Raw genomic sequence first — 25,645 nt, 5'->3', positions numbered from 1 at the left:
CGAATCTTGTATTTCTGGCAGGAAACAAAGGATGTTATTAGGAAAGAGACATGTATCAAGCTATCAGGCATCATCCAACTGGGAACTAATTACATGTGGGGTCCTACAAGGTTCCATTTTGGGGCCCTTACTTTTTCTTGTTTATATCAATGACCTTTCATCAGTACCATTACCAGACGCAAAGTTCGTTTTGTTTTCTGATGATACAAACATTGCAATAAATAGCAAATCAAGTGTAGTCTTAGAAAGATCAGCCAATAAAATATTTGTGGACATTAATTACTGGTTCCTAGCCAATTCTTTGTCACTAAACTTTGAAAAAAAAAAAAGCAGTTAGAAGAAGTGGACAGTGTTAAATTCTTGGGATTACAGCTTGATAATAAATTCAACTGGGAAGAGCACACCACAGAACTGCTGAAGTGTCTTAACAAACCTCTATTTGCAATGCAAATTGTGTCAGACATAGGGGATATAAAAATGAAAAAGCTGGCATACTACGCTTACTTTCATTACATAGTGTCATATGGGATTATTTTTTGGGTAATTCATCAAGCCAACCTAAAGTTTTCTGGGCACAAAAGCGTGCAGTAAGAGTTATATGTGGTGTGAACTCAAGAACATCCTGCAGAAGCCTGTTTAGGGAGCTAGGGATACTAACTACTGCTTCCCAATATATTTATTCCTTACTGAAATTTGTCATTAAAAATATATCAATTTTTCAAACCAACAGCTCAATTCATGGAATCAATACTAGAAATAAGAATAATCTTCACAAGGATTTAAAGTCACTTTGTTTTGTACAAAAAGGTGTGCATTATTCAGGAGCACACATTTTCAATAACTTGCCAGCAGCCATAAAAAGCTTAACAACCAATGAAATTCAGTTTAATAGAAGCCTAAAGGACTTATTGGTGGCCAACTCCTTCCACTCCATTGATGAGTTTCTCAGCAAATCCAACTGATATATAACATGACTTCTGCACAATTTCAGTGCAGTAATGTGTTCATTGTAAATGTGTGTGTGTGTGTGTGTGTGTGTGTGTGTAAGTACAATCTAACTTCTGCACCATCTCAGTGCAGTAATGTGTTCATTGTAAATAAGTATTATAGTAGCTGTATTACACGTTTATTACCTTATAAATAAATAAAAAACGTTTTTATTGTAAATTCAGTGCATTAGTATTTGTAAAATGACTCTTCCATATAGTGTTCATTAAAAAATGACTATCATTCCACTTGGGACCTGTGCAATGGTACATTAGCTTATTTGTTTTAGTTGTAAATATTTGTCATGTATTGTTGTTTTTCTGATATGTTCTACATCCTGCAGGACCTTCTCACTATGGATCAATTGGAATGAAAGTAAACCTAATCTTATCTATAAAGCGACCAAAACAATGGGGTGCATCCTCTGCCATGCATCTCACCATGGTTTGCAGAGTATAGATGCAGATGTAGACAGTTAATATAACTGCTATGTTATTTGCCAATAATTTTCCAGTGGTATAGCTTTTTCTTCTGTAGACGTGAAAACAGTGCAAAGTTTACACGGTTGGCTCATGAGCACAAGAGTGTTCCGACAGAAGTGATTTTTAACTTTTATGATTGTCGTGCCAGCTGGCAAGGCTATGACCCAGTAGAATGTTTCCACGGGTCAGCTGCGGTGGTTAACGTATGCATATGCAAGTTTTTGTCGACAATGGAACAGTGCCTTAAGCAGATCTACACCGCTGCCCCAGCGATGACAATAATCTGACGTTTATTGTTTACAGTCGTCTTGTTTGTTTACACGGAGTGGAAATGTCTGAAGATGCCGAGAACAGTGCTGGAAAGCAAAGCGATAAAACAGAAGGCGGTAATGCGATGTATTCTTCCAGTATTTAGAATAAATTTTTAAATGCAAAAATAAGGATTTTTGCACTGAAATACGACCCGAATCTGGAGGGTTAAAGACAGTAGTGCTTACACCGGCGGTTAGGATACGTATTCCGTTTGGATTTACGTTGCATTTTCCTTTAACCCGTCATGCAAGCTCTTAAACTTATGAACCATGTTCCATTTATTCAGAGTTTTATTGTTGGCAGTTGCAGAAGTTGATGACTTACTTTTGCTTCTTGTTTGCAGTATTTACGGTCTCGCAGTTCAGGTTCTAAGTTGATTTTTGCCCAAATTACGCACTCAGCCAAGTTTTATTTAATTATTTATTTGCGATACGTTGTGGAGCTTCCAATCTTCACCACAACCTCCTTCCATATAGTTACATATTGTGATTGGTTGTAGACTATGATAAACTGGCGATTCAGATTTGTGATATGGGAAGAATTATTCGTTGCCTGTGATGGTCAAACCGTAGGTTTCGAATTAAAGCCGTATGATCTGCACGGTATCCGTAATACCCACATGAAGAGAGAACTAATTAACATAACTGAGTATGATTAACAGACACCACTGGTGTAAGTGACCGAATTACTAATGTGCCTCAGTCTCCTCTTTTTTCTCTATTGTTAAATATTCTCTATCTAGTTTTAGCTTTACTGATATTGTTTCTTCATTCACATAGTTTTATTTGTCTACTTATTGGCAGCCACTGTTGCGACTCCACATCATACTGTTTTGTTTTAATTATGACAGCTGTATTTCCGTTTTTTGCTTTTAATTCTCAGTTCAGTTGTTCTTAGTTTTGTCCTAATCCATGTTCATTCCATGTTACTAATACCACTTTTTCTGGAATTCATCTTCTCTCGTCGTTGACATTCCTCTATCATTTCTTTTGAGATCCATCTGACTTATTTCTATGAAGATTTTGAGTTAATATTTTTTCCGCTATGAGGGCTGCAGTTACGTTGTGAGGCTGTTACCTCTAGGCCACCTGACCTGTCTGATTTTCTGTCAGGGTTTTCCTGTATAGCCAGACTGCCCCTGTCTTAAGGCACTGGGGTCTTTCCTTTAACCTCCTCCTGATGGCTACACTTTATAGAAGGGCACTGTCTAGGGGCCATATAGATTTTTCAATTGTGGATGTGGAAGTGGGATTGGCTGGTAAAGCTGCTACAGAACTGCAGAACCACTTCTCAAGATTTTAATACTCTGACCCATCTGGTAGGAATCAAAGCTCTCAAGACCATACTAACCTTTATGCCATTCAACATTAAATTAATTATTGCTAGGAATGAGATTAAATTTGGAAGCCAGAAAGGAAAAGTATACACAAAAATAGCTTAAAAAGTAAAGTGAAGTAGAGTAAAATCTGTTATAGGAAAAGAAAAAGTTTTAAAGGCTCATAATTATGAACAACTTATTACACAAAAAAGAATTTTGAGAGAATAAGAATACAGGAACTGAACTGAACAAATATCTGCTGTTATAACTGTGATGCACATGATGGTGGAAGTACATGGGGTACATATATTGCATTTGTGTAAGTGTCTCCAACTCTAATATTGTTAGATTATGTTTGCTTATACCATTCAAATTGAGAACCTTGGTGTTGATTCTCGGTCTGTCCTCTTCTCGCACTCCCCGTCACCCCATTTCCTCACATAATAACTGAAGGAGCTGATAAGCTACCTTCCGTCAGTTGCCATTACAGCATTACAGGAGGCAACAAGGGTAAGAAGGGAGATGGAAGTGACTATCTATCTATTTTGACAACATGTTGTAATCATGGTCTCGCTGTGGTGATCTGTTACATGTTGCGGTGTTCCACCTGTATGCCTGGAAAACCTCTGGCACAACAACACTGCAAGTTCCCTGTATGCCAAACAACCGCTTTGCAGCAGAAAACAGTTCTGCAGTAGTTCCACTAGGCAGCCCTAGCAGTGCCACCGGAATTGCCGACTGATGCTGACCTATTTGCATCTGCGACCCACGTGTCCTGAAATAGTTAATATGATATCCTGCTGCACAACAGTATTTAGGCCCTCATTTCACATCGAGCCAGAGCTACAGGTGGACATCCGATCCACTACGGTGCTGCTGCCAACTGCCAACCAGGTGCCTCCTCGATGGATCCCAGTGGGCCTCTGCACCTCTGCCGACAGATCAGTATCTGTGGTTGGATGCCGTAACTTCGTTCACAAACTTTGGTGTAACATTGTGTGTATTTTGTTTTTCCAAGGATTTATACCACTGTGCTTGTACTGAAAGTAAACTCTTGTGGTAGCCTACTTGTTTTCTGTGTGCAACAATAGAACTTTGTAAATATTAGTTTGGGGAAAACTCGACCAAGTACAAGATTTTGACTTTTTGAACAAAGGCATTCAGCCTGTCAGTCATTTTTGTGTTTGGTTTGTCAGTACCCCAATAAACTAGGTTTGTGAAAAATTAGTGACTTTAGTGCTGCCTGCAGCAGATTCTTTAATCAGTAGCGGAAATCATTGAAGCCCACAGCACTACCTCGGATCCCTTATGCCACTGTGCCTTCTAATTCACACGTCCCTACCAGTCGATATTTGCCTGATATTAATTGGTGAACAGTGGCAGTAGTTGCAAATCCCTGGCTGGAAGACAGAAGTGGGTAACAGCCACACGGCTCTCACTTTACACCTCAGAAACAGGTTTAACGTATTGCTCACTAGTGAAAATACAGCTGAGACAACACAAGTGGCTTGCCCGTTGGGACAGTGACCGATCTTCCTGAGAGGTTGGGACAGGAGGTTGTGATTGCTTGTCAGTGGGAGTTCCAGTGTTAGGTGGGTGATGGAGCCCCTGAGGGAAATAGCAGACAGGTTGGGAAAGAAAGCTAGTTTCCACTCTGTTTGCTTGTTGGGATCTCGTCCGGGATGTGGAGGAGGCTTTGCTGACAACAACTGGTCGTACTGGTTGCACCCAGCTGCAGATCATGGCTCATGTCAGCATGGATGACACATGCTAACTGGGTTCAGAGATCATCTGCAGCTCCTACAGGCAGCTGGCTTATCTCTTGAAGACAGCTAGCCTCATTCATGGTGTGGAAGCAGAGCTGTTGTTTTGTAGCATAATTTTGCAGAACCGATCATGGTCCTCTGGTTTGGAGCCACATGCAGAGGCTCAGACAATTCTGTGATTATCTTTGAAGCAGATTTCTCGACCTCCACTACTGGGTGGAGAAATGTAGGACCACCCTTAGCAGAACAGTAGTGCATTACACAAAGGAGGTGATTACAAGTGTAGTGGAGTATGCGTTGCGTGGACGTGTGGATTTTATAGGATAGAGAAATACCCCCACAGGCCGGATAAGCCATGTTCTGAGGAAATGTTAACATAGTGGTTGTAGGTGTGTCCTGGAACTAGGGTTGCTTATAAATGGTAACAGTGTACATGTAGTACTAGGGACAGAAAGCTGGTCTGAATGTATACCGCAAAGATACGTTGAATGCTGGTGGTGAAGGAATGTTTGTAGCAATATGCTGGTGGTAGATGCATTTTTATAGCAATATGCTGGTGGTGGAGGCGTGTTTATAGCAGTACAAAATACGATAATATCCTTTGTAATTACTACACATTCAGAATGCAAAATAATGTGGGTGAAGATAAAGTGTTAAATGTGGATAAAAAGTGGTCATTGGATGCAGCAGCTGAGGCAGAAGATCTGAGGAGGAACGTGGAGAATGTTTTCCGTAAATTTGCTGGTGATGTTAAAGCTTTAGGTGGAGATTTTAACTCACCAGCTATAGGTTGAGCAAATCAAGTGATTAGGATGGATAGTCGGAACAGAGAATCAAGTGAAATTGTGCCAAGTACTTTCTTCAAAATTACCTTGAGCTGTTAATGAGAGCACTGTCACATGAAGATAACATCTTAGACCTACTGGTGCAAACAGACCTGAACTTTTCTACTCAGTTAGAGCAGAACGGGAATCAGCGATCATAAGGCCATTACAGCTTCACTGAATATGGATGTAAATAGGAGTAAAAAGAAAAGTAGGAAAATCTTTCTGCTTAACAGGAGCAACAAGATACATGTCCCAGATTACATGAGCGGTGACCATGAAAATTTCCTCTAGCTCTAACAATGTTGAGTATCAATGGACAAAGTTCAAGTGCATTGTACAATACGCTACAGACAGGTATGAGCAAAAAAAAAAAAAAAAAAAAAAAAAAAAAAAAAAAAAAAAAAAAAAAAAAAAAAAAAAAAATTGTGAGTATGTAAAAGACCCATCATGGTTCAGCAACTGTATTAGAAAGCTGCCACAAAAGTAAGGAGAGGTTCGGTGCAGATTTAAATGTTTCCAAAGCCTCACAAACAAACAAAAACTAAACAAAGCCAAAATTAGCAAAAGAAGGTCTATGTGTGAAGCAGTCAACATATTTGTTATAGCTACAGACTTGACAGAAAATCCTAAGAAGTTTTGGCTGCATGTTAAATCAGTAAATGGATGGAAGCCATCTGGCCAGACACTCTGTGACAGTAATGGTATTGAAACAGAGGATGTCACAGAAAAGGCCAAAATACTAAACATATTTTTCCAAACCCATTTCATAGAGAAAATCACAGTGTAGTTTTCCTTTAAATTGTCATACAAATAACAAGATGATAGATATCATAAGTGACCATGGCATATAAAAGCAATTGATATTGCTCAACAGGCGAAATGCCACTGGACTTGATGGAATACCACTCAGACTCTACAGAGTATGTACAGCTTGTCTGTACAGGTGTGAAGAATTCTTAATGATTGGGAAAAAGCACAGGTTTTTCCCATTTTCAAGAATGGTCATTAAACAGAGGAACAAAACTATAGACCTATATATTTTAACATTGTCTGTTGTAAAATTTTGGAATGTGTTTTATGCTCATATATTATGACACTTCTGGAGACCAAAAACTCTCCTCTGTAGGAATCTGCATGGGTTGAAAAAATGACTATTGTGTGAAATCCAGCATGCTTTGCTCATCCTCGAGACCCAGAAAGCAGTAGATACAGGCATCTAGATAGATGTCGTATTTCGCAATTTCAGGAAGGCATTTGATACAGTTCCACACTGGTGCCTAATGACGACAATATGAACGTACTGAATATCACACCAGCTGTGTCACGTGATAGAAGAGTTTGTAGCAAATGGAACACAGCATGTCATTCTGAATGGAGAGAAGTCTTCATACGTAAAAGTAACTTTAGGTGTGTTATAGGACCATTACTCTACACAGTATACATAAATGACGTATTGCGTAATGATCTCATGAGGTTTTTCGCTGATGTTGTTGTATACAGAGAAGTCACAATGCTAGAAAATTGTAGAAAAAAAAATCTGCAGGGGATTGACTCTTAGTCCAGGGAGTGGCTTCTGACCATCAACACAAACAACTGTAACGTATTGCAAATACATTGACAGAAAGGCCCTTTATTGTATGATTACAAGTTTGTAGAACAATTTCTGGAAGCAGTTACTTCCTTAAAATTACTAAGAGTATCCATAAGGTGTGATTTGAAGTGCAATGACCACATAAAATTAATTGATGGTAAGGCAGATGCCAGAGTGAGATTCATTGGAAGAATGCTCAGGAAATGTAGTCCTTCAGCAAAGATAGTAGCTTACAAAACACTTGTTCAACCAATACCTGAATATTACTGGCACTCTGAGTTCTGTACCAGATAGAACTGATGCAAGAAATACAGAAGATCCACAGAAGGGCATCAGGTTTTTCTTACAGGTTCATTTAGTATAGCATAGTGGACACACTCATCAACTCCAGTGGCACATGCTGCAAGAAAAGCATTCTGTATCACAGTAGGGTCGTCCCTAGATCAGCAACTGATATATCGCTTCCTCCTAAGATATCTCACAAAAGACCATGAAGGTAAGATTAGAAAGACTTGAGCCCACATGGAGACTTACTGGCAATTGTTCTTCCTGTGAACCATACGCAACTGGAATAGAAAAGGAGAAAATGGCAATGGTACATGAAGTACCCTCCACCACATACCATGAGGGGGCTTGTGGAATATACACTCATGCTCATAAATTAAGGATAATGCTAATTCGTAGTGAAACAACATTCTGGTGGGCGGTTTGTGGGTTTCAATCACCTTGGGGTATGAGCTTGCGGTGCATTTGACCTGTGGTCATTGCACAGTGGCGCAGGCAGCAGTCCACACATGCAGCTAGGTGTGTTGGTGCATGTCAGAATACGGTGCAGCTAGTAATTGTGCAGACGTTTTCAGACGTGCTAATGGTGACTGTGTGTGAAAATGGCTCAAAGAACACATTTTGATGATGTTATGAGGGGTAGAATACTAGGGCGACTGGAGGCTGGTCAAACACAGCAGATCGTAGCACAGGCCCTCCGTGTGCCACAAAGTATGAACTCAAAATTATGGCAACGATTCCAGCAGACAGGAAATGTGTCCAGGCGCTACAGTACAGGACGTCCACAGTGTACAAGACCACATGAAGACCAATATCTCACCATCATTGCCCAAAGACAGCCTCGGAGTACTGCAGGTAGCCTTGCTCAGGACCTTACTGCAGCCACTGGAACAGTTGTTTCCAGACACACAGTCTACAAACGATTGAACAGACATGGTTTATTCACTTGGAGACCTGCAAGGTGCATTCCACTGACCCCTGGTCACAGGAGAGCCCGAAAAGCCTGGTGTCAAGAACACAGTGCATGGTCATTGGAACAGTGGTCCCAGGTTATGTTCACGGACGAGTCCAGGTATAGTCTGAACAGTGATTCTCGCCGGGTTTCCATCTGGTGTGAACCAGGAATGAGATACAACCCTGTAATGTTCTTGAAAGGGACCTGTATGGAGGTCATGGTTTGATGGTGAGGGGTGGGATTATGATTGGTACACGTACACCCCTGCATGTCTTTGACAGAGGAACTGTAACAGGTCAGGTGTATCGGGACGTCATTTTGCGCCAGTATGTCTGCCTTTTCAGGGGTGCAGTGGGTTCCACCTTCCTCCTGATGGATGATAATGCACAGCCCCACTGAGCTGCCATCGTGGAGGAGTACCTTGAAACAGAAGGGATCAGGCGAATGGAGTGGCCTGCCTGTTCTCCAGACCTAAATCCCATTGAGCACATCTGGGATGCCCTCAGTCGACGTATCGCTGCATGTCTTCAAACCCCTAGGACACTTCAGAAGCTCCGACAGGCACTGGTGCAAGAATGGGAGGCAATACCCCAGCAGCTGCTTGACCATCTTATCCAGAGTGTGCCAACCCGTTGTGCAGCCTGTGTATGTGTGCATGGTGATCATATCCCATATTGATATCAGGGTACATCAGTTTTCTCAACTTAACACCAATGCCGTGGACTTACAGATCTGTGTCATGTATGTTCCCTATGTGCCTATGCTATTAGTGCCACATTGTGTGGCACCACATTCTGCAGTTATCCTTAATTTATGAGCATGAGTGTAGATTTAGATGTCCTTTCTACCACATTGGGAGGCTTAAATGACAAATTTTCCACTGTGCTTATGACCATCATTAATATTGAAGAAAAGTTATCTCTGTGAATTGGTTTTGGTGTTGTGGCTCACCTGTAGTAGAGGTGGAAGATGTGAAGTTTGGTCAACGATAACAAAGAAGATGGGAGAAGTCCACTAGCAGTGACTCGACAGGGACAGCCAGAAATGTAAGAAGCAGTACAAACCTTTTATATTTTCACTCATAGGATTTCCTACACCAGTTGGTTTGAACTTTCCTTACTTTTCCCTATAACGTCAGAGCTATGTACCACTGTAGTGTTCAGGAAGGGATCGTGTGCTGAACCATTAACTCTGGAAATATGCACCCAGTGCAATTTACCTGGACACTCCACGCCATGCACAGATTTACATCCCGTAGTATGTTGGGTTGCCGTCAACAAGGTAATTACATAAGCCAGTGTCGGTAGTGCACTTGGCTTAGACATAGGAAATTATGGGTGCCAGGAGTACTTAGGAATAGGCTGAAGTAACTGTAAGTTTTGCTTTTTTGAAGTAGAATGGGAACTGTTAATAGTTCAAGTTTAGGTTACAGTTTAGAGAAGCTTCCTCCCAAATACAATGTCAGTGTCTTGACAAGTGCTCTGCCTCATCTTCTTGGCCCCTGTTGCACAGGGTACTTGTGGTCATACGCAATTTGCGCCAGATACCTTATAATACAAAACTTAGTCTTGCACTGTAAACACTGAGCATGCATGCTGACAACTCCATGACCAATGACATGCACAGCTAAGCTATGAGTGCAAACCAGAATGTCTTTGCCCCCCCTCCCCCCCCCCCCCCCCCCACGCACACACACACATACACATTTTTAGGCAAATTATGGCTGTAAATGTCAAGTCAGCGTACCCTTTCATTCAGCACAAATCAAAAGCCTCTGTTCTCTTCTTGTCTAAACTGTTTATCGTCCATGTTTTACTTCCGTACATAGCTCACTCCAGACAAATACCTTCAGAAAAGACATCCTAACACTTAAATCTTTATTTGATGTTAACAAATTTCTCTTCTTCATTAATGCTTTTTTTGCATTTGCCAGTCTACATTTTGCATCCTCTCCACTTCAGCCATTATCAGTTATTTTGCTGTCCAAATAGCAGAACTCGTCTTCTACATTTAGTGTCGTGTTTTCTAATCTAATTACCTCAGTATCACCTAATTTGACTAAATTCCAGTATCTTTGTTTTGCTTTTGTTACTGCTCATCTTATATCCCCCTTTCAAGACACAAACCATTCCGTTCAACTGCTCCTCCACGTCCTTTGCTACCGCTGATGGAATTATAATGTCATCAGCAAACCTCAAGGTTTTTATTTCTTCTCTCTAAATTTCAATTCATTCTCCAAATTTTTTTCGGGTTTCCTTTAGTGCTTGCTCAATATACAGATTGAATAACATTGGGGATAGGCTACAACCCTATCTCACTCCCTTTTCATCCACTGCTTTCTTTTCATGCCCCTTGACTCTTTTGGTTTCTGTACAAGTTGTAAATAGCCTTTTGCTCTTTCTATTTTACCCCTGCACCTTCAGAATTACAAAGTGAGTGTTCCAGTCATCATTGCCAAAAACTTTCTCTAAGTCTACAAATGCTATCAACTAGGGTTTGCCTTTCCTTAACCTGTCTTCTAAGAAAAGTCATAGAGTCATTATTGCTTCATTAGCTCCTACATTTTTCCAGAATCCAAACTCATCTTCCCCAAGGTTGGTTTCTTCTGGTTTTTCCATTCTTGTTTAAAGAATTCGTGTTAGTATTTTGCAAGCATTACTTATTATAATGCTGATTGCTCAGTAACATTCACAATTGTTAGCATCTGCTTTCTTTGGAATTAGAACTATTACATTCTTCTTGAAATCTGAGGATATTTCGCCTGTCTCATACATCTTGCATGCCAGGTTGAAATGTTTTGTCATGGCTGGCTCTCTCAAGGACATCAGTAGTTCTGATGGAATGTTGTCTACTCCAGAGGCTGTGCTTAGGTTATGATTTCAAACAAGAAACAGCACTGGTTTTGAAAGACATGAGGTTTCCATTTATTTATTGAATTGTGAATCTGCAAATTGTGGTTTGTATGTTTCATAACATACATAATATAAGCCATTTGATTCACTTGCAGGAGACACGCATTTGATATTAGTGTTCAGAAGGCCATTTAAAACACATTGTGTAGATTGATAAGCTTTAGTAAATGTGTCTCATGTTTTGTGAAAATAATAAAAGTGTAGAACAGAAGTTATAATGTTACTTGAAATATTTTCATTACTATTATTAACTTTATTTAGGAGTAGCAAGTGAGCATATTTAAACAACAACTATTCCAGGCAGATAAATATTTAAATTTGAAATGTAAATGTTCAGCAATGGAGATCATTGGAGTTCTCAAGTGAAATTTTTATTATTTGTTTAACCCACTGTGACAAATTAGATTCCATGAACATTGTATTGTTTTCATTAAAGTAATACATTCTTCTGAATGTGCGTGATTAAGGTAAACTTAACAGAACATAAAATGTTTTTCAAAAGTGCAAAGGAAGAATCTTCCTTCTGAGGCCAAAAGAATGACACTGCTGGTCCAGTTGGGTCGAGAAAAAGTAGTTCAGTGTCTCCTTCTTCATCACATACATCCTTGATGACGGAAAGGTATCACCTGTCATCTTATGCAGCAGTTACAAAAGTTTTGTTGAGGATGGGTGTGTGCCTGTTGTGGTATATTAACAGGAATGGGAAAATCAAGGAAGGTTTTTCAGAACACATTACTTTTCTAATTTCTGATTAATCAGTGGAAAGTGGTTTGTAATTGTAAAAATTCTTGGTGCTAGGTATTATGTGGGTTGTCAGAAATCTCTTCTTTAGGTTATTGCGTAGGAAATTGTTGATTCTCTCTGACGAATGGATAAAATATGTCAGTATTAGCATTGCAGAAATTGTGAACACCAGATGCAGTTATTATTTATACCTCATCTTTTATTTGAATGCTAGCTTTTCTCAATACACTTGTTACAGTTCCTCTCAGTCCATGGCTGCTAGCAAAAGAGGAATGTTCAGCATCAATATAAAAATCATTTTTGTGTTCACGTAAGTTTTTTATTTTTTTTATTTTTATACTGAACAGCGCATCCATAAGCGAAATATTGCAGTTTCCTGACTAACAGATAACACTCAGTTAACAACTCAACCATTTCTTACTTAACAGGATTTACAGATCCTACATTGTGCTCCATATCATCAATTATAAAACAATGGTGTACTATTACCAATTTACTTTCATCATTTGTCACATAAACACCAACAGCAATGATACAGCAGCTGCTTCTTGTCCAGTGATAACTCTAGATTTCATTCTGAATTACAGAATTGTAGTTTTCAGCAAAGTCCATTAACATAATTGCTTTTTTGAGGGCTACATTTTCATTTAAATTTTTCAGGGATCTTCCCTAACACTTATCTGTAAATGAGTGCAGTTAAAGTGCCTGTAATTTTGTTACCAAGTTACTGTATTCAACATCTGCAGACTGCTTTACCATTTCTATTGGTGGTCTGTGTTAACCCACTGGTTGTACTGACTTTTATCATCAGTATCTTTGTAAGCCGATTTTTCTTTCAAAAGTTCTGACAATTTCTCATCTCAGGGACAATTATCAGAGTGGTTAAGGATGCTTTCATAGTTTTCTGACTCATATACAAGGAATTTTATAAGTTCTTTAATTTTTTTGAGTGTGTTCCACAGCTAAAAGCAGTTTTACGTTTTGGTGGATGCCACAAGCACACACTGAATGAGTACCTCCAGCACCAGCTAAAATATACCACTTTCGTGTTAGTGAACAAAATTTATAAAAACCAGTGTTCGTGTTTGGGTTCTCCCATTTCAAACAAGACTGTAGTCCCCTTAGTTTGTGAGAGGGTAAGTTGTTTTGCATGTACACATTCTCTTGAATGCTATCTTTGTCTTTTGCTCCTGGTAACATTTGAGTATATTCATTATTTTGGTACGAGACTGGAATAGAAGGGAGAACTGATAGAGGTACTCAAGGTACCCTCTGCCACACACCGTCAGGTGGCTTATGGAGTGTGGATGTAGATGTAGATGTAGATTTTAGTAAAAATCAGTGGCAAACCTTACAACTTCATCAGCAATCATTTTACTGATTTTTGGTTTAGGAATTGATAAAATACTAATTTTTGTTTTCTGTTTTCTTGGCTCTTATTTTTAGCCACATTTTCTTTGATTAACGATGTTATGGCATAAAAATCTTTGGCTTTTGTAACATTCGTACTTCAGTACAAATAGAATGGATAAATGGCTCCTCACCAATAAATATGACCAGTCTCACAGAAAGACAGAGAGTAACCGAGGCCAAATGGACTGAGAGGAGGGGAAATATGGGGCATGGAAAGGAGAGAAGCAGAGAAGGGGAAAACACTGGTGGATGCACTACGAGAGAGCAATGCACAATGAAGGGGTGGGGAGGTGAATTGTGAGGAGGTGACAGGAAATAGGCTAGAAACAGTTGGCTGGAGAATATGGCGATAGTAGGTAACTGTAGGTTGATGTTGGGATGGTTTTGGGAGTGGGGAATATGTTGTTAGGATAACTCCCATATTCACAGTTCAGAAAAGCTGGTGATGGAGGGGATGATCAAGATGGCCTGGGCTGTGAAGCAGCCATTGAAATCAAGTGTGTTACCTGCAGCTTCATGCTGTGCCATAGGGTGGTCCACTTTGATCTTGATCACAGTTTGAGGGTGGCCATTCATTGTGGTGGACACCTGGTTGGTAGTCAGTCATACCGGTATAAGAAACTGAACAATGATTGCAGCAGAGCTGGTATACAACATGGCTGCTTTCACCAGTGGCTTGGCCTCTGATGGCGTAGGATAAGCCTGTCTGTCACAGAACTGGAATAGGAAGTGCTGGGTGGGTGGATTGGGCAGGTCTTGCACCTGGGTTTCCACAGGGATATGATTCTTGTGGCATGTGGTTTGGGTTGGGAGTGGCATAGGGATGGTCTAGGGTATTGTGGAGATTGGGTGGGCAACAGAACATCACTTTAGGAGGGGTGAAACCTACTCAAGATCTTTACTGCACCTCGTAAAGTAGTGTTCCATCACACATCCGACCTCCTGAACATCCTAATCCATCCCTATGCCACTCCCAGTCCCAACCCCTTGCCACAGAAATCATGCTCCTATGGAAGATCCTTCCCAGTCGACCCACCTGCCACTTCCTATTCCAGTCCTATCTCAGGCTTATCCTACCCCATCATAGGCCACGTGCCCTGTGAGAGCAACCATTTTATATATCAGCTCTGCTGCAATCGTTGTTCAGTTTTTTTTATATTGGTATGGTTACCAACCAGTTGTCCCAGGATCAATGGCCACCACAAAACTGTGGCCAAGAAGAAAGTGGATCACCCTGTGGCACATCGTACAGCTGCACGTAACATACTTGATTTCAGTGAGTGCTTCACAACCCGGGCCATCTGGATCCTCTCTTCCACTATCAGCTATTGTGAACTGTGCGGGTGAACACATTCTCCACTCCCGAAATCATCCTGGCGTTTTCCCAAGCCAGGGTGGTGATTCTTATCGAAAACCTGGGATTCTCAGGGAATTACATTTTACCTGGAAAAATAAGGGAATTTCAGCAATTTCATAAAATGTCATGGAATTCTGCATTTTTAACCTAGCATTGAAACTGCGTTTAATTGATTTTTATAAATCGCAAATTTTTAAATACTTCCTATTTCAAAGTGTGTTAGTAGTATGAATATTATGCCAGTAAATTGTTGATGTTTAAAAACTGCCATTAAACTACTGCTTGTAGCTGGTATACATCTCAGCGGAGAGGAAAGATAAGTCATTATTGTGGTTTACTATCCTCCCCTTGTCACCATTAATTCATCAGAAGCTTCTTGACATCATCTTCCTCCTTACACCTGGATTTCTCAGGGAGTTTTGTTTTCCAGTTTGACGAGCCACCCTGTACGGTAACCTGCTGTCCCCATACCTTCCAGCAAACTGTTCCCGAACCCCCGCCGCCCTTCCTCTCCACTCCCCACTCCGCCCTGTCAGCTCCGCACAATTCACCTCCCATCACCCTCAACTGGGCACTGCTCCTTGCTGGCACATACATTGGTGTATTCCCGTTTGGTGCTCCTCTCCTTTCCGCTTCTCATTTTTCCCTCTCCTCTCCCTCCTCCACAGCCTGCCGATAATGTGCCTGTCAGCCGTTACCCTTGTCCTGCCTCCTCTAGCCCTACATACTTTGCCAGGCAGCACCAACTCCTCTTCCCTCACAGGTACCCTCCTATAACTACCACCTCCACACCGTGCTCCAAATCAAATCTTTGCTTCTGTTCAATGCATATTTGCTGCAGTCTGACCAAAGAAGCCTGAGGAATCATGCTCCTATGGAAGATCCTGCCCAGTCGACCCACCTACCACTTCCTATTCCAGTCCTATCTCAGGCTTATCCTACCCTATCATAGGCCGCATGCCCTGTGAGAGCAACCATTTTATTGTATGATTATATGATAGCGGAACAAACACTGGTAGCACTTACTTCTGTAAAATATCTGGGAGTATGCGTGCAGAACGATTTGAAGTGGAATGATCACATAAAATTAATTGTTGGTAAGGCGGGTACCAGGTTGAGATTCATTGGGAGAGTCCTTAGAAAATGTAGTCCATCAACAAAGGAGGTGGCTTACAAAACACTCGTTCGACCTATACTTGAGTATTGCTCATCAGTGTGGGATCCATATCTGATCGGGTTGATGGAGGAGATAGAGAAGATGCAAAGAAGAGTGGCGCGTTTCGTCACAGGGTTATTTGGTAACCGTGATAGCGTTACGGAGATGTTTAGCAAACTCAAGTGGCAGACTCTGCAAGAGAGGCGCTCTGCATCGCGGTGTAGCATGCTCGCCAGGTTTTGAGAGGGTGCGTTTCTGGATGAGGTATCGAATATATTGCTTCCCCCTGCTTATACCTCCCGAGGAGATCACGAATGTAAAATTAGAGAGATTCGGGCGTGCACGGAGGCTTTCAGACAGTCGTTCTTCCCGCGAACCATACGCGACTGGAACAGAAAAGGGAGGTAATGACAGTGGCACGTAAAGTGCCCTCTGCCACACACCGTTGGGTGGCTTGCGGAGTATAAATGTAGATGTAGATGTAAATGTAGGCAGTGGTTGCATTTGTGGTGCTTGCTTGTGTGAATATGTATGTATGTGTGTGTGTGTGTGTGTGTGTGTGTGTGTGTGTGTGTGTGTGTGTTTTCTTTCTCTTTTCTGAAGAAGGCTTTGGTCGAAAGAATATGTGCAGCAATCTTTTCTTCGTGCCTGTCTGCAATGCAATGTCATCTTTACAGTGAGTAGCAATCTACCCTTTTTATGTTGTTGATGTTTGGTCCTGGAATTTCTATTGTTTGTTTCATCTTTAAATTTCACTCATTGACCCTCATATCTAGACTGAGTCTACATGTTCCTTTTAAAATTTTCTTGCTTGCATACCACATTCGGACTTCTGACATTCCACACTTTTGTTGGTTATTCAGTCTTTTTCTCATGACCATCTCCCCCTTGGCAGTGCTGGAGATGAGAATGGGGGACTAACCTGGAATTTTTAGTATTGTAGAGACCAGCATAACATTTCCTTCGAACATAGGCCACATGTGCTGTGGATGCACATTACATAGTATTAATGTATTGGTTTCTGTTGCCTCCAGTCTGTCTACACAATGTAAGCGCCTATTCTTTATTGAGGACCTATAGTGTTACTGACCTGATTTTTGCTGCCCTTCCTCCGTAGCACAAACTTCTGGTCACCTCGAAGCTGTAAGTCTAAATGAGTGTATGATGGTGTGTGCTCAAGAAAATGCATAAAATAATTTGACACTTCTGTGTGTGTGACACTTCTGTGGTCTGAACATCGCTGATTCCAGTTACTGGAATCGTATGCAAACTGAGTAGTAGTACCATCCATTCTGCTGATGTTCATTTGTCGGTCACTGTCAAGAAGTACCCTGCGTTGGTGCACCACACAACTTTTGTTTGCCATGTTTATGAGGTTAGTGGTTTGTTCTTTTCGTCGCCTTTTACGGCTGGCAGAACATACCAGTTGTTGTTGTGGTCTTCAGTCCTGAGACTGGTTTGATGCAGCTCTCCATGCTAATCTATCCTGTGCAAGCTTCTTCATCTCCCAGTACCTAATGCAACCTACATCCTTCTGAATCTGCTTAGTGTATTGATCTCTTGGTCTCCCTCTACGATTTTTACCCTCCACGCTGCCCTCTAATGCTAAATTTGTGATCCCTTGATGCCTCAAAACATGTCCTACCAACCGATCCCTTCTTCTAGTCAAGTTGTGCCACAAACTTCTCTTCTCCCCAATCCTATTCAATACCTCCTCATTAGTTACGTGATCTACCCACCTTATCTTCAGCATTCTTCTGTAGCACCACATTTCGAAAGCTTCTATTCTCTTCCTGTCCAAACTTCCATACATGGCTACACTCCATACAAATACTTTCAGAAACGACTTCCTGACACTTAAATCTATACTCGATGTTAACAAATTTCTCTTCTTCAGAAACGATTCCTTGCCATTGCCAGTCTACATTTTATATCCTCTCTACTTCGACCATCATCAGTTATTTTACTCCCTAAATAGCAAAACTCCTTTACTACTTTGAGTGTCTCATTTCCTAATCTAATCCCCTCAGCATCACCCGATTTAATTTGACTACATTCCATTATCCTCGTTTTGCTTTTGTTGATGTTCATCTTATATCCCCCTTTCAAGACACTGTCCATTCCGTTCAACTGCTCTTCCAAGTCCTTTGCTGTCTCTGACAGAATTACAATGTCATTGGCGAACCTCAGACATACCAGAGGCCTATTATTATTATTATTATTATTATTTGCATCAAGACCCTGTAGTATCACGCAAAGCATTCTGCCTCATTGAAAATTCCTGCTGATCTTCCAAAATTCTCTCATTGTTTCTCCATATAGTATCTTTCCATCCTCAATCCACTTTGTCCCTGTTTTCTTTGGGACTTCATTCCTTGACCTGACATTCCACTTATAGATCTTGTCTCACTATATGTATCTGTTGTCAGTTTCTATAGAACTGATTTGTGTTTTTGCTAGATCGAGTTTGACTTGTACGATCCATGGTACTGTTGACTTGACCACTTGTACTCGTGTCAAAATTCTGTTCGTGGGTCTTGTAGGTGTAGAACTTTAATCTTATTTTTCTGACATCTGCTGCTGGGTTTGACATCTGTTTGATTTTCCAAGAGTATAATCCGGTGGTGGGAAGGCTTGTGTGCCTCAGCGATACAGATGGCTGTACCGTAGGTGCAACCACAACGGAGGGGTATCTGTTGAGAGGCCAGACAAGCATGTGGTTCCTGAAGAGGGGCAGCAGCCTTTTCAGTAGTTGCAGGGGCAACAGTCTGGATGATTGACTGAGCTGGCCTTGTAACACTAACCAAAACAGCCTTGCTGTGCTAGTACTGCGAACGGCTGAAAGCAAGGGGAAACTACAGCCGTAATTTTTCCCGAGGGCATGCAGCTTTACTGTATTGGTTAAATGATAATGACGTCCTCTCCGGTAAAATATTCTGGAGGTAAAATATTCCCCCATTTGGATCTCCGGGCGAGGACAACTCAAGAGGACGTCGTTATCAGGAGAAAGAAAACTGGCATTCTACGGATCATAGCGTGGAATGTCAGATCCCTTAATCGGGCAGGTAGGTTAGAAAATTGAAAAAGGGAAATGGAGAGGTTAAAGTTAGATATAGTGGGAATTAGTGAAGTTCAGGGCAGAAAGAACAAGACTTTTGGTCAGGTGAATACAGGGTTATAAATACAAAATCATATAGGGGTAATGCAGCAGTAGGTTTAATAATGAATAAAAAAATAGGAGTGCGGGTAAGCTACTACAAACAGCATAGTGAACGCATTATTGTGGCCAAGATAGACATGAAGCCCACACCTACTACCGTAGTACAAGTTTATATGCCAGCTAGCTCTGCAGCTGATGAAGAAATTCATGAAATGTATGATGAGATAAAAGAAATTATTCAGAGAGTGAAGGGAGACGAAAATTTAATAGTCATGGGTGACTGGAATTCGAGAGTAGGAAAAAGGAGAGAAGGAAACATAGTAGGTGAATATGGATTGGGGGAAAGAAATGAAAGAGGAAGCCATCTGGTAGAATTTTGCACGGAGCGTAACTTAATCATAGCTAACACTTGGTTCAAGAATCATAAAAGAAGGTTGTACACATGGAAGAATCCTGGAGATACTAGAAGGTATCAGATAGATTATATAATGGTAAGACAGAGATTTAGGAACCAGGTATTAAATTGTAAGACATTTCCAGGGGCAGATGTTGACTCTGACCACAATCTATTGGTTATGAACTGTAGGTTAAAACTGAAGAAACTGCAAAAAGATGGGAATTTAAGGAGATGGGACCTGGATAAACTGACTAAACCAGAGGTTGTACATCGTTTCAGGGAGACCATAAGGGAACAACAATTGTCACGAATGGGGGAAAGAAATACAGTAAAAGAAGAATGGGTAGCTCTGAGGGATGAAGTAGTGAAGACAGCAGAGGATCAAGTAGGTAAAAAGATGAGGGCTAGTAGAAATCCTTGGGTAACAGAAGAAATATTGAATTTAATTGATGAAAGGAGAAAATATAAAAATTCAGTAAATGAAGCAGGCAAAAAGGAATACAGACGTCTCAAAAATGAGATCGACAGGAAGTGCAAAATGGCTAAGCAGGGATGGCTAGAGGACAAATGTAAGGATGTAGAGGCTTATATCACTAGTGGTAAGATAGATACTGCACACAGGAAAATTAAAGAGACCTTTGGAGAAAAGAGAACCACTTGTATGAATATCAAGAGCTCAGATGGAAATCCAGTTCTAAGCAAAGAAGGAAAAGCAGAAAGGTGGAAGGAGTATATAGAGGGTCTATACAAGGGTGATGTACTTGAGGACGATATTATGGAAACGGAAGAGGATGTGGATGAAGATGAAATGGGAGATGTGATACTGCGTGAAGAGTTTGACAGAGCACTGAAAGACCTGAGTCGAAACAAGGCCCCGGGAGTAGACAACATTCCATTAGAACTACTGACGGCCTTGGGAGAGCCAGCCCTGACAAAACTCTACCATCTGGTGAGCAAGATGTATGAAACAGGCGAAATACCCTCAGACTTCAAGAAGAATATAATAATTCCAATCCCGAAGAAAGCAGGTGTTGACAGATGTGAAAATTACCGAACTATCAGTTTAATAAGTCACAGCTGCAAAATACTTACGCGAATTCTTTACAGACGAATGGAAAAACTGGTAGAAGCCGACCTCGGGGAAGAGCAGTTTGGATTCTGTAGGAATATTGGAACACGTGAGGCAATACTGGCTCTACGACTTATCTTAGAAGAAAGATTAAGGAAAGGCAAACCTACATTTCTAGTATTTGTAGACTTAGAGAAAGCTTTTAACAATGTTGACTGGAATACTCTCTTTCAAATTCTGAAGGTGGCAGGGGTAAAATACAGGAGGCGAAAGGCTATTTACAATTTGTGCAGAAACCAGATGGCAGTTATAAGAGTCGAGGGACATGAAAGGAAACAGTGGTTGGGAAGGGAGTGAGACAGGGATGTAGCCTCTCCCTGATGCTATTCAATCTGTATATTGAGCAAGCAGTAAGGGAAACGAAAGAAAAGTTCGGAGTAGGTATTAAAATCCATAGGAAAGGAATAAAAACTTTGAGGTTCGCCGATGACATTGTAATTCTGTCAGAGACAGCAAAGGACTTGGAAGAGCAGTGGAACAGAATAGACAGTGTCTTGAAAGGAGGATATAATATAAACATCAACGAACGCAAAACGAGGATAATGGAATGTAGTCGAATTAAGTCTGGTGATGCTGAGGGAATTAGATAAGGAAATGAGACGCTTAAAAGTAGTAAAGGAGTTTTTGCTATTTGGGGAGCAAAATAACTGATCATGGTCGAAGTAGAGAGGATATAAAATGTAGACTGGCGATGGCAAGGAAAGCGTTTATGAAGAAGAGAAATTTGTTAATATCAAGTATAGATTTATGTGTTAGGAAATCGTTTCTGAAAGTATTTGTATGGAGCGTAGCCATGTATGGAAGTGAAACGTGGATGATAAATAGTTTAGACAAGAAGAGAATAGAAGCTTTTGAAATGTGGTGCTACAGAAGAATGCTGAAGATTAGATGGGTAGATCACATAACTAATGAGGAGCTACTGAATAGAATTGGGGAGAAGAGGAGTTTGTGGCACAACTTGACAAGAAGAAGGGACCGGTTGGTAGAACATGTTCTGAGGCATCAAGGGATCACAAATTTAGCGTTGGAGGGCAGCGTGGAGGGTAAAAATCGTAGAGGGAGACCAAGAGATGAATACACTAAGCAGATTCAGAAGGATGTAGGTTGCAGTAAGCACTGGGAGATGAAAAAGCTTGCACAGGATAAAGTAGCATGGAGAGCTGCATTAAACCAGTCTCAGGACTGAAGACCATAACAACAACAACAACAATTTGAATTGCACCTACAGACACTGTCATTCCTCTGAAAGTTCAGTATTATTGGCAATGAACAGTTTACGTATTAGAAAAAAACTATATCATTGTGTAGAAGCAGATCAGCACCTACATTTACTATCAAGAATTCAGTGGCAAAGTTAATTATTCTATTTTAGGCACAAAAAGCAGTTCAGATTTACACAAAAAGTCACAGTTCACACTTAGAACTATTCTGTAGTAATTTATCAGAGAAAAATACACTGTGGTAATTCAGTTAAATCAGCCAATAATGAGAATCACTGTGTCCAAGCTCACTCCAATGACAATGACACGACACACTTTGTTAATTACAACACAGTTCAGTTAAAATCTTCATTCATCTTATATATTGCGACCACACGAAAGTTGTTAAGCATCAATGTTATTGAGTTTCATGGATGTCAGTGCACATATTTTCACATACAGAATGTACATAGATTAGATTAGATTAACTTTCATTCCAATTGACCCGCAATGAGGAGGTCCTCCAGGATGTAGAACATGTCAGAAAAACAACAATACATGACAAATATTTATAACTGAAACAAATAAGCTAATGTACCATTCCACAGGTCCCAAGTGGAATGATCGTCATTTTTTAATGAACACTACATGAATGAGTCATTTTACAAATACTAATGTACTGAATTTAAAATAATTTTTTTAAAAATTTATTTATAAGGTAATAAACGTGTAATACAACTACTATAATACTTATTTACAATGAACACATTACTGCACTGAAGTGGTGCAGAAGTTAGATTGTACTTACACACACACACACACACACACACACACACATATTCACAATTCACAATTCACATGGACATGGCCACTGTGTCGTGCCTCTGTGGCCCAGTTGTGACCTGTGACTGCCTCTGACATGACCAGCAATGTAGGGTGGGTGGTGGGGTTAAGCAGATGGCATGGTGCAGGGAAGGGGAAGGGTAACAGGGTAGGGTGGGGGAAGATGGTGCGCTACCTGTGAGAGTGTGGAGGGTCATGCCGTGGACAGGATAGTGCTGCTAGGTGCAGAAGTAGGTTGCTTTGCTGGAGGGAAGGAGATGGGGAATCCAAATGGGGCATGAGAGGAAGAGAAAGAGAAAAGAGGGAAAGACTGTAGGTGTGTTGGCAGAATAGAAGCTGTGTGTAGTGCTGGAGAGGAAGCAGGGAGAGGGTAGGGTGAAGGGTGAGACCAGGGGTTATGGGAACAAAGGATATGTTGTAGGGAGAGTTCCCACATATTCATCTGAGGAAAGCTGTTGTTAGTAGGAATGATTTAGATGACACAGGCTGTGAAGTATTCGTTGAAGTAAAGCACATTGTGTTGGACACCATGTTCAGCAACTGGGTGGTCCAGCTCTCTCATGGCCATTGGTGGTGGCCATGCATGCAGGCAGACAGCCTGGTAGTTGTCATGCCCACGTAGTAAGGAGTAAAAAAGCTTAGTTTGAAGACAACATGGCTGCTTTCACTGGTAGCATTGCTTTTGACCAGGTAGGAGATGTCTTTGACGGGACTGGTATAGGTGGTAGAGGGAGGGCGAATGGAACAGGTCGTTTATCTAGGCCTGTTGCAGGGATATGAGCCATGAGGCAAGGGGTTGGGGAGTAGAGGTGGACTAAGGAGTAGGGAGTAGAAAACAGAGTGTCATGCTCTTTGCCATCACAATCGACAGGGTCATATCTGCTGTGGGCTCCAGGGCGTCAGTATCACTGACATCTGCCTCCACAACTGTGACTTATTAATATAAACTACTTAATGTTGCCACCAGGAGCAATCAATCCATAAGGGGCTATACTGGATCCAGAAACGGCGATGCATTTTCTCCATCACATAACGATGTTACGTGGTTACACGTAGACTCGGAACACTACATATGCACCTCATCCACCAACAGTCTTTGTCTGAGGAGGAGGAGGTGTTGGTGTCAGGGAAGGAATGGGAGGGGGATACAAGCCTTAACAACTTCCTAGACTTCCTTAAATGACTTCATGCTCCAAAGCAAAGTACCCGTAGGTTTTCCGTTATCATTTGGCAAGTATTGGCAAGACTTCTGTTGAGTTTACCAAAGAACACAATTGTGTATCTTTGTTAGTATGTTGGCCCCATTGTGCAGTGTGATGCATGTAGTATTGGGATGTTCATGGGAATGACTAATTGGATGCTCCTAGAGCTCAGAGGGAATTTAGTAAGGAAATGTTGAAAAGCCAAGAGTCTTACAATTCTGCCAAAAAAAAAAAAAAAAAAAAAAAAAAAAGGATGCTTTACTTTCTGGACACATTTTCCATCACTCAGCTCATTGGACCTGCTTCAGTACTTCACCCCCTCATCTAGTTTCCTGGAACAGAAAGCAGCCATTGCTTTTCATTTGTGTCATGACTGCCACTAACACTCTCATTAATGATTGAAAATTATATTAGTTCTGTTGTGGTCACAAACTCTTTACATGTATCCCACAAGCACATGGTTAATCTAGATCTGAATATTTCCTGCAGCAGTTAAGCTGATTCCAAAGGACTCACGTAAGCCACATCACATGATAAGATTTCATTATCATAAATGCTTACCTTGCCTGCCTCACCTACACTAGTCACGTAATGATTACTGCCACATATATTGACAGCACAACCACCAATAAACTGAAATATCTTCATATTGACAGGTTTCATGCCTTCCTAGATTGATAAGCAGCAAAATAAAGCAGACCTACACTATTCGATTTGAGCACTGTAATGATTAATTAGGCACAGTCATATTGAAAGTATGCCATGGCTTTCTTCTGATCTAAGAACTGACTGACCCCATCCCTAATTGAAGAATCTATAATTTAATGTGACACCTCAGTTACAGTGTACATTTATTTTTTTGATGTATGCAAAGCACATTAAGATGTGAACATCACCTGAATGAAATCTAAGACCAACTCGAGCGTGAAACATGGACCTGTGATTTGCAGTCTTACTTTTGCCATGCACCAATTGAGCCACGCTTCTCTTTCTCACAGGCCTAAGTGAAAAGTGTAGAAAATTGTAGCTTCTCAATACTCTACCACTTTTGTGGAAATGTGTACTTGTTTTGTTTACCATACTATTGATTGTCTTGGTACGATCACTCTCATGAACACATTATTCAGATGCCACAAATGCTTGTCTATGATAACAGTCTGCTGCAGCACAGAATATACTAGTTTCTCTGCAAATCCTGCTGCGGGAAGTTTTGTATGTACTCATAAAGCTTGTAGTTCTTCAGCATTATCATCATTGAATCAGTGAGTTTGTCGTGTGGTCCTCAAAGCTCTTCCTTATGGCCCACATAATGCTGCTGTTCCTAACTCAGAATTTTCTTGGATTACTTGCAAATGCCTACTACCACCAGGCAAAGTGGCCAAATGGTTGAGACAGTGAACTCATATAGAGACAACCAAAGTTCAAATCCCCATATACCATCCAGGTTTAGGTCTTATGTAGTTTCCCTAAATCATGTAACTCAAATGCCGGGTTGCTTATTCGAATAGGATATGATCAATTTACTTCCATATCCTTCCCTAAACCTTGCTTGTGTGTGCTTTCTACTGACTGTTGTCAACGGGAGCACTAAACTTTAATCGTCCTTCCTT

The 25,645-nt window shown here is 40.8% G+C and overlaps 1 protein-coding gene across 1 annotated transcript in view; it reads left to right on the top strand.

Moving 5' to 3' along the window:
* Positions 1–1,741: 1,741 nt before the first annotated feature.
* Positions 1,742–25,645, top strand: part of LOC124805380 (F-box/WD repeat-containing protein 2-like) — a 129,284-nt gene continuing 105,380 nt past the window's right edge. The window contains exon 1 of the mRNA XM_047265937.1: positions 1,742–1,855. Coding sequence (XP_047121893.1) covers positions 1,801–1,855 — 55 coding nt within the window. The 5' untranslated portion in view covers positions 1,742–1,800. The remainder of the gene's footprint in view (positions 1,856–25,645) is intronic.

This window comes from Schistocerca piceifrons, chromosome 7, assembly GCF_021461385.2.
Source record: "Schistocerca piceifrons isolate TAMUIC-IGC-003096 chromosome 7, iqSchPice1.1, whole genome shotgun sequence".
Lineage (NCBI taxonomy): Eukaryota > Metazoa > Arthropoda > Insecta > Orthoptera > Acrididae > Schistocerca > Schistocerca piceifrons.
Note: the sequence above shows the minus strand (reverse complement) of the source record. Positions and strands in the feature narration are given on the sequence as shown.